The 14,150-nt window shown below is 38.2% G+C and overlaps 1 protein-coding gene across 1 annotated transcript in view; it reads left to right on the forward strand.

The window, feature by feature from the left end:
* Positions 1–14,150, forward strand: part of APOB (apolipoprotein B) — a 51,459-nt gene that overhangs the window by 19,328 nt on the left and 17,981 nt on the right. The window contains exons 12-22 of the mRNA XM_081943147.1: positions 58–266; positions 1,450–1,690; positions 2,638–2,814; positions 4,129–4,323; positions 5,792–5,959; positions 7,436–7,647; positions 8,608–8,790; positions 10,432–10,553; positions 10,890–11,100; positions 11,822–11,997; positions 13,500–13,687. Coding sequence (XP_081799273.1) covers positions 58–266; positions 1,450–1,690; positions 2,638–2,814; positions 4,129–4,323; positions 5,792–5,959; positions 7,436–7,647; positions 8,608–8,790; positions 10,432–10,553; positions 10,890–11,100; positions 11,822–11,997; positions 13,500–13,687 — 2,082 coding nt within the window. The remainder of the gene's footprint in view (positions 1–57; positions 267–1,449; positions 1,691–2,637; positions 2,815–4,128; positions 4,324–5,791; positions 5,960–7,435; positions 7,648–8,607; positions 8,791–10,431; positions 10,554–10,889; positions 11,101–11,821; positions 11,998–13,499; positions 13,688–14,150) is intronic.

Consider the following 14,150-nt stretch of genomic DNA (forward strand, 5'->3'; position numbering starts at 1 on the left):
CACTTAAACTAATCACAGCTGCTTAAGAAAATACTACATTTTTTTCTTTTCTTTTAGGATCGTGGAATGCTAATTAGAGTCTTCCAGGAGGCCTCTTCCCCAGCTGATAAACGTTTAGCGGCTTATCTCCTACTGATGAAATACCCTTCCAATGATTTTTCCAGAATCATTAAAATTGCTTTGAGGGACAAGAATGAACAAGTGAAAAATTTCATAGCTTCCCACATTGCCAATGTCTTAGATACTACTGATTTTTACAATGAGCCGTAAGTCATTTTCAAATCTGCTGAAATTATTTCATACTTTATGTTTAGTTGAGGTTATGCTTTAATCTTAATGAATAACTTCATAAATTTCATAAACTGTTTCAACTTCTCCAGTCGTATTCCAAAACAACTAGACCCAAAGATAGTTTCTTCCCCCATGCACAGCACTGTCTTATGCCTAAAGACCCATGTAGTAGGCTGTATTGCTATTATTCTTGTCATCTTTTCATCTTCTCATATTTCTCACCTCTCATATTTCCTATTACCTTCTCCTAATGGTATATTATGTTTTATCAATTGTTGTTTGTATCTTATGATTTATGTTGTTTGTATGTACGCTGAGAGCTTATGCACTGGACACAATTCCTTGTGTGTCCAATCACACTTGGCCAATGAAGAATTCTATTCTATTCTGTTCTGTTTTCTGTTCTGTTCTGTATTGTTCTGTTCTGTAATTCAAAGCCTGATTCCATAGGTGGATATTCTGTGAGGCCAAAATTAAATGGATTAACCTCAGTGCCTTTGTATAGGGGCTAAAGAACACCTCTTTGAGGTGTTTTTGAGATATTGAGGCATGTATCAAAGAGAGCTGAACAAATCAAAAATGGACCTGCCCCTAAATGAAAAGATTTTCCAAAATTCTCTGTGCAATCTTGATACTCTTGGAACTTTTTCTTGAAAGATGATGAAGGCAGAAGGAAAGACTTAAGCAAAATTGCTCCCTTTTGGAAGTAGGCTATTAATCTGAACTGTGAGGCAAAATTGCCTTCTCCTATATTCACTTATCTACTGTAATATCTTTCTTTAAAAAAAAAAACCTGTCCTAGTTGAAAGTAACAAGGACTTTTAGGGAAAAAATGTGTTTTAATGTCAAATGAAATATTTTGTTCTCTGGGAACTCTTAAAGCTCATGATTTTATTTAGAAAGTTATTTTAGAATTGTTGACCAATGTTTAATTGATAGGGCTGCAATTAAGTAGTAATTCAGAATTTAGTTGTAAGGTTTCCCCTTCAGATCCCCTTTTTTGTCTCCTCCTGTCAGCAAAGCTAATGCACCAGCAATCCAGTTGCTAAAGAGATCCCTAGAATGATACTGTAAATTTACATTACTGAAAACTACCTCAGCATTGTTAGGATATATTTTTTTAACTTTCTTTTGCTTATTTGGACATTCTGTAATCAGGCTCAGAATCAAAATTCAGGAGGCACTTAAAGGAAACCAGATGCCAACAGTTAAAGACTTCAAAAGATTTTCACGGAATTATCAAGTTTCCAAAATGGTGACTGTCCCGTGGTCTGAGGATCCTTTCACAGCAAAATTGGAAGGAAATCTGCTGTTCGACCCAAGCAGCTATATAGCTAAGGAAGCCATGCTGAAGACAACATTAGAATTATTTGGACTGAAACCTCTGGATATATTTGAGGTACAACAGCTTTTAAATGCTTTCTTCTTCTTTCTTCCTGTTTATTTATTTTTTCCTACCCCTTACTAATATTGTTATCAAAGTATTGCGTTATTTACCATTTTATTTAAATGCTGTGCTGGAACTCAAAACAGAATGTAGTTTTAAAAGTCAATCCTAAATAAAATTGCATGTCCAACAGACATGCAATTTGAACTGCCAAACTGCAGCTAGCAGTAAGCTGAAGTAGCCTGCAGTACTGCACTCTAACCACTACGCCACCTCGGCTTTAAGGAATAAAATTGCTAAATCTGCAGCTATTATGATCGTGTTAATATCTTGATATCAAAGGACAAAGTGTGTATGCAGTGATGACCAAACACAACACCAGGGAGCCATTAATTTTGTATTTGAAATTCCAAAAAAGTTGAATTCGTTCTCTTTATTTACATTGCAAGCCAATAATTAAACATTTGGAATTAAATCACTTTGCAATCAAGACGCTTAGAATTTTAGTTACCGTCACTCACAAATCTACAGTAATACAGTTAACCTCGTCTTCCCCAAATGCATAATTCATTTGTTTGAAACACCTTAATCTTAAACACAGGAAGTCAATGAAGATTTATAAATAAGGTAAATAAAACAAACCAAAAGAAAGTAACAATTTAAAAAATCTAACAAGTAAAGTATTCCAAGCTAGCCAAAAGATTTGTGTTGTTGTAGCAACTTGACAACATGTCTTTCCTGAACAAGAAATAAAAGAAAATCCTGTCCTGGACTGCATTTAATTTGGGACTATTAAAGCTCTAAAATTTGTATTTCCCTATGGAAAGAACAATCTATCTTCCACAAGATTTTCTAAACTGTTATTTTGGCCAAGAAATACCTACAGAATTGCTACTGAATGTTTAGACAAGTTGACCCAGGCTTTCCTAGTGAAATGACTTCCGTTTTCATTTAATCAGATTGGTCTGGATGGGAAAAACTTAGAGCCTACTGTTGAAGCAATGTTTGGGCCAGGAGGATTTTTCCCTGATGCTGCTACCAAAGCTTTGTACTGGATTGATGGAAAAGTACCAGAACAGGTTTCTCAAGCCCTTTTTGATTATTTTGGATATTCCAAGGATGCAACACAGAATCAGGTATGTGTTTTCTTGGTGTTTTTGTACTGTTAAGTTTTACAAATAAATTAGAACCTCTGTAGAGTATTTGGTCAAGCTTAGTAGAATGCTGAAATAACTGAACTACTATTAGGTTCAAATGCTATCGCATTTAGTGCAGGTTTCTCAGTATTATCTTTAAGTAGTTAAATTTAGGATTAGATAAGGCTTTTTTGTTTTTTCTAAACTAGTACTGAATAAAAATTAACCAAAGTTACTAATTACTATCAAACTTAAAGTATTGACCACAATGTAAATACAATGGTGATATGAACAATTAATATTATTACAATGGTTAGTACAACTGTTATTACACTATTACAGAGGTTAAAACCGATAGGAAGGCAATGTAGAATTGAGAACTACAAAGGCTAAACATGTATGCCAATCAGTAGTTGGTTCCGGATCCCGTTGCAAGCGGTACAGTGCAATGGGGCCCAGCATTCACCACATGAATGCGCACAGCGACGCCTCAGCAATGCTCCAGCTGCTCGGCGTAGCATTGCACAGGGGCTGTATGCTCCATGCGCTTGCACAGAAGCGCCAAAGAGCTCAAATACAGGTAAGGAGGGCTGGTGGGCCTCCGGAGCACCGTACCAGAACAGTATCCGGTGCTCCTGGCAGGCACCGGTACGCCAGTACCGGGGTGTACCGCCTACAACCCACCATTGATGCCAATACAGAAGGCTGTATAACTTTTTTTAATAAAAAAAGATTAGGTATGGCTTCATATATAATTCGGCTTATTTAATGCTGAGTTTGTATTTCCAAAGGAGTTTGCAGTTTTTCTGCAACACTGAAATAGCACTAAAGGCCATTGGGCATCATTTGGAATTGTCCTGCTGTAAGGTGATTCATTGAATGTCTAAGCAAATGAGTATTTTAATAATATGGACAATTTTCTGATTCTAATATTCCTTTTCCTATGTGTTGTCAAATCAAAAGGTCAGGCATAAAGCAGAACTTGAGTTGATAAGATTTATCCTAGCAGCTGAGGTTCCTTAAAAAAAAAAAACTAAAGTGTTCAGTTTTTGATCTGTCCCCATATTCTTTTGCCCTTTTACACCAGAGATTTGCCAGCAAATTTTACAAGCTGTATTTATTTCAAAGTATTTTTAAAATAAAACTTTGAGAAATCCTGCAGATTAATAGTTGAAGCCTGAAGCTTTTTCTACATGTAGATTAAGCAAAATTGATTGAAAATGTGGTTATGTCATCAAAGCTGGTTTAAATTCTTTCTTCAAATGAGATCAGAAATTCCATAGTGGGTTTTCCCCTTCTTCTTGTTTTTCTTAGGATATTATGAAAGGAATCATGCTTAATTTTGAGAAAATGCTTAAAGAACTCTCCAGCAAGCAGCAAACACCAGATGTCAAAGCCTACTTCAGAATCTTCCAAGAAGAATTGGGCTACTTGAAACTTAGTGATATTAACTTGTTGGGAAATGTGATTCTGAAAAGCTTTAAAACCTTGCAGAGTATACCTCAGAAAGTAAGTCTTCAAACACTTAACAGTATATTCTATGCTCCTTTTTTATTTTCTATTTATTAATCAGTCTAATTAACCACCAACCAGTTAAATTTGCATCTTCGATGTCCACTTAACCCTTCAATGTGAAGTCCTTTGGAGTTGCATACAAAATTACTAAGAGGCCCCCAAAAATAAAAGCAGCTTTTATTCTGGAATTATTTCTTTATTTTAATTTTATTATGCCTCTTATGATTCCATGGAAGCTGGATAAGAGGAGGAAGTATGCAAGCCTATTAAAAATAAAAGATTTCCTTCGTGGAAAGTTGATTGCTCATGATGAGCAAGCAATGTAGCTTTTGTTTTTTTTAAATAGTAGTCTTTCACTGTGTTGAAACCTGACAACCAGACTAGCATTAGCAATAGCACTTAGACTTATATACCACTTCAGAGTGCTTTCCAGCCCTCTCTAAGCATATTGCCCCCTACAGTTTGGGTCCTTATTTTACCCACCTCGGAAGGATGGAAGGCTGAGTCAACCTTGATGACTAGATGAGATGCCACTTATACTGTTCCAATTTGTGGGATGTATTTTTTTTAAAAAGTGAAAAACAGATCTGGGAATCTGATTTGTATACCGAACTCTGACATGAGAAGGGATTTCAGGCTTTTTGCTTTCTATTGAGGACTATGTGAACTGAACAGGAAATTTTTATTGAAACCCAAATGATAATTTTAATTCCAGTGCAAATTGAGGGCAGATGGAAAGCGATCTGGATTGGAATCATAATAGGAACAAAAGATTAATGTCCCTTGATCCTTCCATTGGAGCCCTAATACAGATTAGCGTGCGCACACACACAACACATACATTCATTTTGACCAATTTCATATTCTTCCTGGCTTTCATCATACAATCCAGATTGTAAAAGTCTAGCAACAAGGGTGGGATTTTTTTTAACATACTCTGTACATTTCTTCTGTATGGTTTTCATTGGTGTAATATATCTATCCCAACTGAGGTGAAACCACTATCATCATTTTTTTTTTTGTGGGACATATTTACACAAAGCTTTCATATCGGGAAGTAGTTACTCTGCAAGGGATAGTGTCCGTAAAGTCTTTAGCAGTCGCAAGGTCATAGGGACCTTCACTTTATTCAGGCTCCCTACTTCTATGTTACGCTTCTTGTTTAATACAGAACCGATGCATGTTCTCCCTACCCCCAGTCAACAAATCCCACCCAATATTAACCTACAACATTTTTTAAAGGAAAACCAGCAGAGGGAAGCAAACGTCTTCTAATAATACCTATTTGCTTTTATTTGGACACATGTTACACTCCTGAGATATGTTTGAACAAGGCTTAATATAACTAACTAACAGAATTTTCTTTGAATCTTTATTCAGTTTTCAAAAGGGGAAGCTAGAAAAACTCCCTAAGGAGGATGCAAAGGTTGACACATTTGTTTTTCTGTGTGTTTGCCTGCAGATTGCCCAGGCCATTTCCCAGGGGGCTGAGAATGATCTCTTTATTCACTACATCTTCATGGACAATGAATTTGAGCTGCCCACAAGTGCAGGACTGCAGCTACAAGTAGCTTTCTCGGGAATTGCCACCCCTGGAGCAAAAGTTGGAATGAAAATTTCACAGAGGAATGTGAGTTTTATTTTCACGCTAATTTCGAAGTTTCTTCAATAACCTACAATGCAATAGATGAAATGGTGAACTATAGTAGTGCAAACAAGACCCACAATTTCAGGGGGGAGCTGGGCTCTCATTACATTTTGCAATGCTCCCCATATGGTTATAGGGGGTATAGATCTACCTAAAATCAATAGGGACCCTACCGGTTTAACAACTGGTTTGATGATAGTGCACTACATGCATGTGCACAGTTTGGAGAAAACTGACCATCCGCATTACTGCTGGAGAGGAAAACAGCTGAGGTGAGACAATCCGCTCTGCCACGCAACCCAGCTGAGAGGATGTAGGTCAGTAAAATGCAAGGCAGGGTGGGCGGGCCCAGCTGATCGTCAGAGCGAACAGTTCGTCGCCAGATGATCGTCAGAGCTATCTGTTCACTCGAATCTGTCCGAACTGGTAGAATCCCACTCCTGGGCCTGCCTATATTTATCCTATACTGGAAGTAACACTCAGCTGAGTCCTTGTGTGGACCCAATGGATTTCAGGAATTCTCTCCAGAACTTGGCGGTGAACTGAGCTCCATGGTCTGAAATGATCCTCTTGGGCACCCCATGCAAGCGATAAACACCGCTCGCTCCAACCCCTTTCATGTGGGGGACAAAGTTTTTGTATCTACCAAATACATAAGATTAAGAATGCTTAGTAAGAAATTGGGCCCAAAATTTCTAGGTCCATTTCCAAGTTCCAAGTTCATCGTGGAAAGCAGAATTATGATGGTCATGTAGGAAGTTACATACTTCTTGTTCTTTAGGTGAGTTTAAGTACATTTTTCTGTGGAGTCCATCTAGGAATTCCATATTCAGAGAAGCACTTCTAGTGGGGGGAAGCCCCTATTCAAATTCATAAATATATAGCTTAGGCCCAGGTTATTTCAGAAAATATTTTTCTTGTATGAGCCTCATAATTTACCAAAATTATCAGGTAAGTTTCATCTTTGGATATCATCACTTCATCTGGTGGTGATATGAAACCTGGTCTTCTCAGTTATTCCTAGATTGCAGAAAACACACTTTATTAGTGATCTATTTTCTATAGAAGCCTACGAGAGAATCTTAAAGGCCCATCTTTATGCTTGGATTTTAATCATAGCTGATCTTGGGTTGTTTTTTTTTTAAGAAAAGGCGTTTATAGAAATGAAGTAAATAAATACTTCATTGTATGATAAATAAAGTGCTGAAAACAGCACTGACTTTGAAATGTGCTTATCCCAAGTTTAAATGGTTTTCATGTATGTAAATCAGACTTTTGGAGAAATGTAGATACCAATATTTAGTAAATCCACTTCAAGATCTGAAATATATTTTCTGTCATCCTGGGGAGGATTTCTATCAGTAAGTAAACTATCAGAAACTAATTCTGGTTTGCAACAGCATGACAAATATTTGGGAAAGATTAAAGAAATATTTCTATCTTATATGCATCTTCTAGATCCATGCAGATTTGATTCTTAAACCATCAATGGCAGTTGAGTTCATAACTCATTTAGGAGTGAATATCCCCGAGTTTGCTAGAAACGGTATACAGATGAACACCAATATATACCATGAATCTGGAATCGAAACTAACGTTGCATTGAAAGCTGGACACCTTAAATTCACCTTTCCTGCACCAAAGGCCCCAATCAAGCTTTTCAGCATGAGGTATCGTAACAGTTTTTATTTATTTATTACATCAAGCATGTATTAGATAACATATATAAGTATAAACATGATTTTGAATACATGAAATGGATACGAATGAAAAGGAATATTAGGACAGGGACTGTAGGCACGCTGGTGCGCTTATGCATGCCCCTTACAGACCTCTTAGGAATAGGGGGAGGTCAACAGCAGACAGTCTAAGGTTAAAGTGTTGGGGGTTTGGGGAAGAAACCAAAGAGTCAGGTAGTGCATTCCAGGCATTGACCACTCTGCTGCTGGAGTCATACTTTCTGCAATCGAGTTTGGAGCGGTTTACCTTAAGTTTGTATCTATTGTGAGCTCGTGTATTGTTGTTGTTGAAGCTGAAGTAGTCATTGACAGGTTGTAGCAGATAATTTTATGTACTACGCTTAGGTCATACCGAAGGCGGCGTAGTAAATTCTAAATTGTCTAAGCCCAAAATTTCAAGTCTGGTAAACAACTTTTCCTTTTTGGTTGCTGATTTTTATTCCTGCATAAAACATTAATGTGGAGTACAGGTTTGGTACAGAGATGTTGTCCAATATTTTTTTTTTTAGTCTTCTGTTACAAAAAGTAGTTCCTGGGTGCAATTATGATATGCCAATCTAGTCATTGTCTTTCTCTACATTCTGAAATGAACTTAATCTGCAAATTGCTCTAAAGTTGCCGCTTCTATCTTGCAAATAATATTTTTAAGCGGCCTGAATACCTTGGGCTGGGTCTGTCAGTTTAGAGTTTTTGTTTTCAGTCCTCCCTAGAAAGACATACAGCAAACCAGACTCAAAGACAATATCGGAATGTGAATTAACTTTCCGAGAGCAAGATTAAAGATTTGCACGAAATATTTTAATTGATGACCATCTATTCTTCATTTTAATTGCTAATTGGTTGAATCAGTAGAAAGAGAAAAGACCATTGATTTCCTTTTTCCTTTTACAGCAACGTCTTGCATTTAGTCACCCCAACCCGAACAGAAGTGATCCCTCCACTGATTGAGAATAGAGTGTCACGAAACTCTTGCTCTCCTTTCTTCACCGGCCTTAAATTCTGTACCAGAATAGAATATTCCAATGCTAGCTCTACAAATGCAGCACCTTATTATCCACTGACGGGAGAAACTCGGTAAGATAGCCCATTGGTCTTTCTCTGAATGAATCATCAACTCCTCTTCCATTCTTTGATATTTCAGGCCAAATGCAAACCCTTCACCAAAGATAGAAAGCTCATGGGACTGTATAAAACATGAAAACACTCAGGGGTAGGATTGAAAAATCTCAGCAACCGGTTCTCTGGCCATGGTGGGTGTGGCCTACTCAGCCTCCTGCACCATGGCGGGGTGGGGCGTTTTCACCCTCCCCAAGCTCCGGAGGTTTTCCTCAAGTCTCCAGGAGGGTGAAAACAGCCTCCTCTGGGCTCCAGTGGCCCTCCAGAGGCCGGAAATGGGCTTGTTTCTGGACTTCCAGGAGGCCTGTTTTTCACCCTCCCAGAGCCTCCGTGCAGACCCTGCACTTACCTGTCATGATGAACGGGCCGCGTGGAGACTCCCGGGAGGGATGGGCGGGGCCAGCAGGTCCTTCCAACTATGGCTTTAGTGAACTGGATATAAAATTAACATCCAGTTCGCTCAAACCGGTGAGAACCAGCTGAATCCCACTCCTGCATACATTCAGATGATGGTCTGTTTTGTTTACTTTGTTCTCCTCCTGGTATTAAAGGGAAATGGTTCTTTGTGAGATGTTCTACCTTTGTTGCACTTGCTTTATTGGCTCCAAAAACTAAGCCCCTCTTCACCATCCTGAAAGCCAGGAATCTATTTGTAATGAATTCTTTGAGATGTTGAGATTATTTGGCCATCATAATTTTTTTTTTTACATTTCCATGGTATAACCTCAGGACAAACTATCCTGATTCCAAATATTTTATATTGTATTCTGTATCTTTATATTTTATTGTGTCACCCTTTACTGCAGACATCTTTAGAGCAGTTTTAATGTGATAACTTTTATGGATAACTAATAGCAATTGAAGCTGTATTTCCTTATCCCAGAAGTGTCAGCACTGTAGAACTTTGCCTTTAATTATTCCGTATATACGTTCCACATGCAAAACCATATGCATGTGAAGTTGAGAGTATATCATTAGAATGGCAACTAAAATGCAATGCAGAAAAGGAGTAGGTGAGGAGGGAAATAGGAATATACCTCATATCCTAATTATTGATAGACCAAGGTGAACTTAATATTGTTAAATTTTTAAAGTCATAACAGCTTTCACATGATGTCTATTAGATCAGAAGTTCCCAACCCATGGGCCATGAGGGATTTGCAGTGGTAATTCTTTTCTATCTTGGCTGTTATTCCATTTAATTTATTTTTTATTTATTTTTTTGAACTTCAAACAAAGTGATCTTTATTTCATCCATATTCTCCCCCAAAATGATAAAAAATGACATAACTTGGTAAAGGAAAACATTTAGAATGGTGAGTTATATGAGTAAATACATATTTATGATAGGTGAGATACAGCAGTCGCATCCAATTCCCAAATTACACATGCAGGAGAAGCAGCACACAGTATCTGAACATCTGTAGGAGTCCCAAAAGAAAAGGTTAAGTGTTACAAAACACCCAAGAGGTGTAAAGTATTTTTAGCAGTTAGGAGAAGAGCTAAAAACAAAACTAAAAAAAACCTAAAAACTAAAAAAAAAAATCCATTTAATGATTCAAAATTCACAATGAGATATTGTCTTGTCACTTTATTTAGGTTTGAAATTGAACTACAACCAACAGGAAAAGTAAAGGAGTACATTGCAAGTGCTAATTATGAACTAAACAAAGAGGGCAAAGACTTGGTGGACACTTTAAAATTCATTGCTCAAGCCAAAGGTAAGAAACTGTGCAATTTGTTGTACAGTAGTGGAAAAATCTTTCAGTGATTTGCTTAATAGTAAATCTCTTCTCTGACTAAAACTAGTACAAAATCACTAGGTTCCTGCCAACAGGTCTTGGAAGGTCAGGATGCAGGAAATTTTTAGTAATTTTAATGAAGTCAACACAAATCCAACATCTACCAACAATGACATACTGAGGGAAAGCTTTCCAAACAAAGATTTTAAGTATTTAATATTTGAACTGAACAACATTTTGAACTGCACTGATATTGACCATTTATTTTAATGGACCACTACATTTGTAATAATCAATTATAATTACATATTTCAGGTGTAAAAGAAAGTGAAGCCAAAATCATCCTTACATTCAATCGAGGCAGAAAAATCTTTACCAGTGACTTCCAGGCCCCTGGTTTCAACATCGATTTTGGCACCAACCTTAAGATTACCGATTCCTCCAATCAAGGAAAGAAAGCAGTTGCCTTTATTTTAGACATAATCAACAAGAAAAGTCCTGAAATTACCATCACAGGAAGTCTAAGGTAATCCCCTCCCTAATTCTTATAGACATACCAAGGCTGATAGTATTGAAATAGGCTTGATTTCTTAATTCATGCTGTAAAGATCCTGTTGACTGCTTACAATAGTGGGAGAAGAATGGCCAATTCCACTTGACATAATCTCCAATCAATTTCAAGTGATTTGGAGTCAGTTGTACAGTTGCCTTAACTTGTGTGACTAGGCAGTGCTTCCTCCAATTGACTCATAAGAGAATGCCAGTACCATCGATCAGTGTGCTATCGCCCCAAATTATGGCAGCAAAAATTCTATCACCTACATTCCACATAGAAAAGGGAAAAATAACTTTGCTCTCAGTGCTAATCCCTAATCCCAGTGCTAATACTTTTCTTCTTCATTTTTTTCTGATCATTTTGGAAAAGTTACAAAATGTATGATGGTGGTGTTATAAATTTTGCTTTTGTGAAGATAATTTGCAGTGTTGTCTGAATACTTTTTCTAACAGATATATAGATAGATGATAGATAGATAGATGATAGATAGATAGATAGATAGATAGATAGATAGATAGATAGATAGATAGATGATAGATAAATAGAGAGAGAGAGAGAGAGAGATGTATGTGTGTGTGTGTGTGTATACAGTACATACATACATACATACATACATACATACATACATACATACAGTATGTATAGTTATATATAATGTCTGTATTTCTTTTTTATGATTTGCTTCTACCAGCTCTGCTGCTGGGAGAGATTCATCCATGGAAGCGGCAATCTCTATTCCCCGCCTGCAGACTCAAGCTAAAACAGATATATCCCTCCATCGCTCAAGTAATGCAGTGATATTCCAGATTGACTCCTCGGCTACTTCATACGGCTCATCAGTTTCAGACAGGATTGTCTTAAGATATGGTAGGTTCCTTTCGCGAAATGAAATGTTTTCATCAATAAACAACAACAAAAACCTCAGCCTTCTGATTCTGTGTATGTAGGACAACACTTCTCCAATCACACCCCAATTTTGTCCAGCCCCTTCAGGGGGCTGCCTACTGGAGCTCAAATCTTTGTAGTGACATACATCAACAGATTAACAGAGTTGAAAGGGACCTTCTCGGTCACCTAGTCCAAACCCCGCCAAGCAGGAGACCTTATACCATTTCTGACAAATGCCAGTCCAATCTCTTTGTGAAAGCCTCCAGTGATGAAGCTCCCACAACTTCTGAAGACAAACTGTTCCATTGGTTGATTGTTCTCACTGTCAGAAAATTGCTCCTTACTTCTAGGTTAAATCTCTCCTTGATCAGTTTCCATCCATTATTCCTTGTCTGGCCATTGGGTGCCTTGGAAAATACCTCTCTAGGGCAGCCACTCAAATTTTGGAAGACTGCTATCATGTCTCCCTTAGTCTTTCTCTTCACTAGACTAGCTATGCCCAATTCCTGCAACTGTTCACCGTATGTTTTAGCCTCCAGTCCCCTATAGAGAGAACCAGGGCATTCAGACCCGAAGGGTACAATTTGTCATTAAATCAGAATATGTATATCACACAACTCTAGCCCATGAGTTGAGTGGTTTTGACCATGAGGGATGCAATATCCAGTTCGGTTGCCTTGTGTATAAACTTTTAACTGCTTTGTTAAGACAGAACGTTGTCTGGAGTATACCATTGAGGAGGTAGTCTACACTTCATTCCTACAAAATATGTGTGTCATGGAGTTGAGTTTGTCCTTTATTTGGAAACAGACCTTTGCATGGACAAAATTTGATCTCTAGCATGGTTCTTTGTGTTCCTCTGTCTTTTCCACATACTATATAAGTTCTACCTCACCTCATCAGAGTAATTATCTTGTTTGTTTGTTTGTTTTTGTTTTTATTGGATTTATATGCCGCCCTTCTCCCAAAGGACTCAGGGTGGCGTACAACATTAAAAAACACACATCCCGAAAAGTTAAAAAGAAATTAAATGTATATCCCAAAAAAACAGATCGAATTTATAGAACAATACATTTAAAAAATAAGTTAAAATTAACAGGCCAGGCCGGCTTGCTGGAAAAGCCAACTTTTTAGGGCGCGTCGGAAGGACCAGAGGTCAGGGACTATGCGAAGCTCCGGGGGCAGCTCATTCCAGAGGGAAGGCGCTCCCACAGAGAAGGCTCACCCCCTGGGGGTCACCAGCTGACACTGGCTGGCCGATGGCACCCTGAGGAGGCCAACTCTGTCGGATCGTACTGGACGGTGGGAGGCTACTGGTGGCAGTAAGTGGTTTCGCGGGTACCCTGGGCCTAAGCCATGGAGCGCTTTAAAGGTCATAATTAATACCTTGAATCTGTATGGAAACTGGTAGGATTTTACTTTCAATTACATAATCCAGGTTCTCTAGGAAATAATATGGAGTCCTTGGTTCTGTGTTTCAGATACAGAAAAAGTAGAGATTCAGTGGAACTCAGGCACTAGTGCTTCTTTGAAGAGAATGTCTGCCAATCTGCCTGGAGATCTGAAAGATTATTCAAAGGCTCTGCAGAAAAAGGCAAATGGATTTCTGGATCACAAAGTAGCTAATACTGACATGACACTCCGGCACATCGTTTCACATTTTATTGTGGTAAGTAGATGTGCCCGTCGCAGTTGCCATTTGTCAAAGTATCTGGTACAGTTCAGTGATGGGATTCAAAAAATTTTACTACCAGTTTTGTGGGCGTGGCTTGGTGGATGTGGCATGGCTTGTTGGGCATGGCAGGGGAAGGATACCGTAAAATCTCCATTCCCTCCCCACTCCAGGAGGATACTGCAAAATCCCCATTCCCTCCTAATCAGCTGGGACTCGGGAGGCAGAGAATAGAGACAGTCAGAAGTGGTATTTACTAGTTCTCCTATCTACTCAAAATTCTCCGCTACCAGTTCTCCAGAACTGGTTAGAACCTGCTGAATACCACCTCTGGTACAGTTGATTTGAATGTTCTAGCTGTAGGAAGTGTCAGTATCTCCCAAAGAAGGCCAAGGTCCAATGGTAACCAAGCACAATTTTGACAATGGAAATATGAGGGATCAGGAAGCCAGGGACCCTA

The sequence above is a fragment of the Natrix helvetica genome, assembly GCF_964273705.1.
Source record: "Natrix helvetica genome assembly, chromosome: 2".
Taxonomy (NCBI): Eukaryota; Metazoa; Chordata; class Lepidosauria; order Squamata; family Natricidae; genus Natrix; species Natrix helvetica.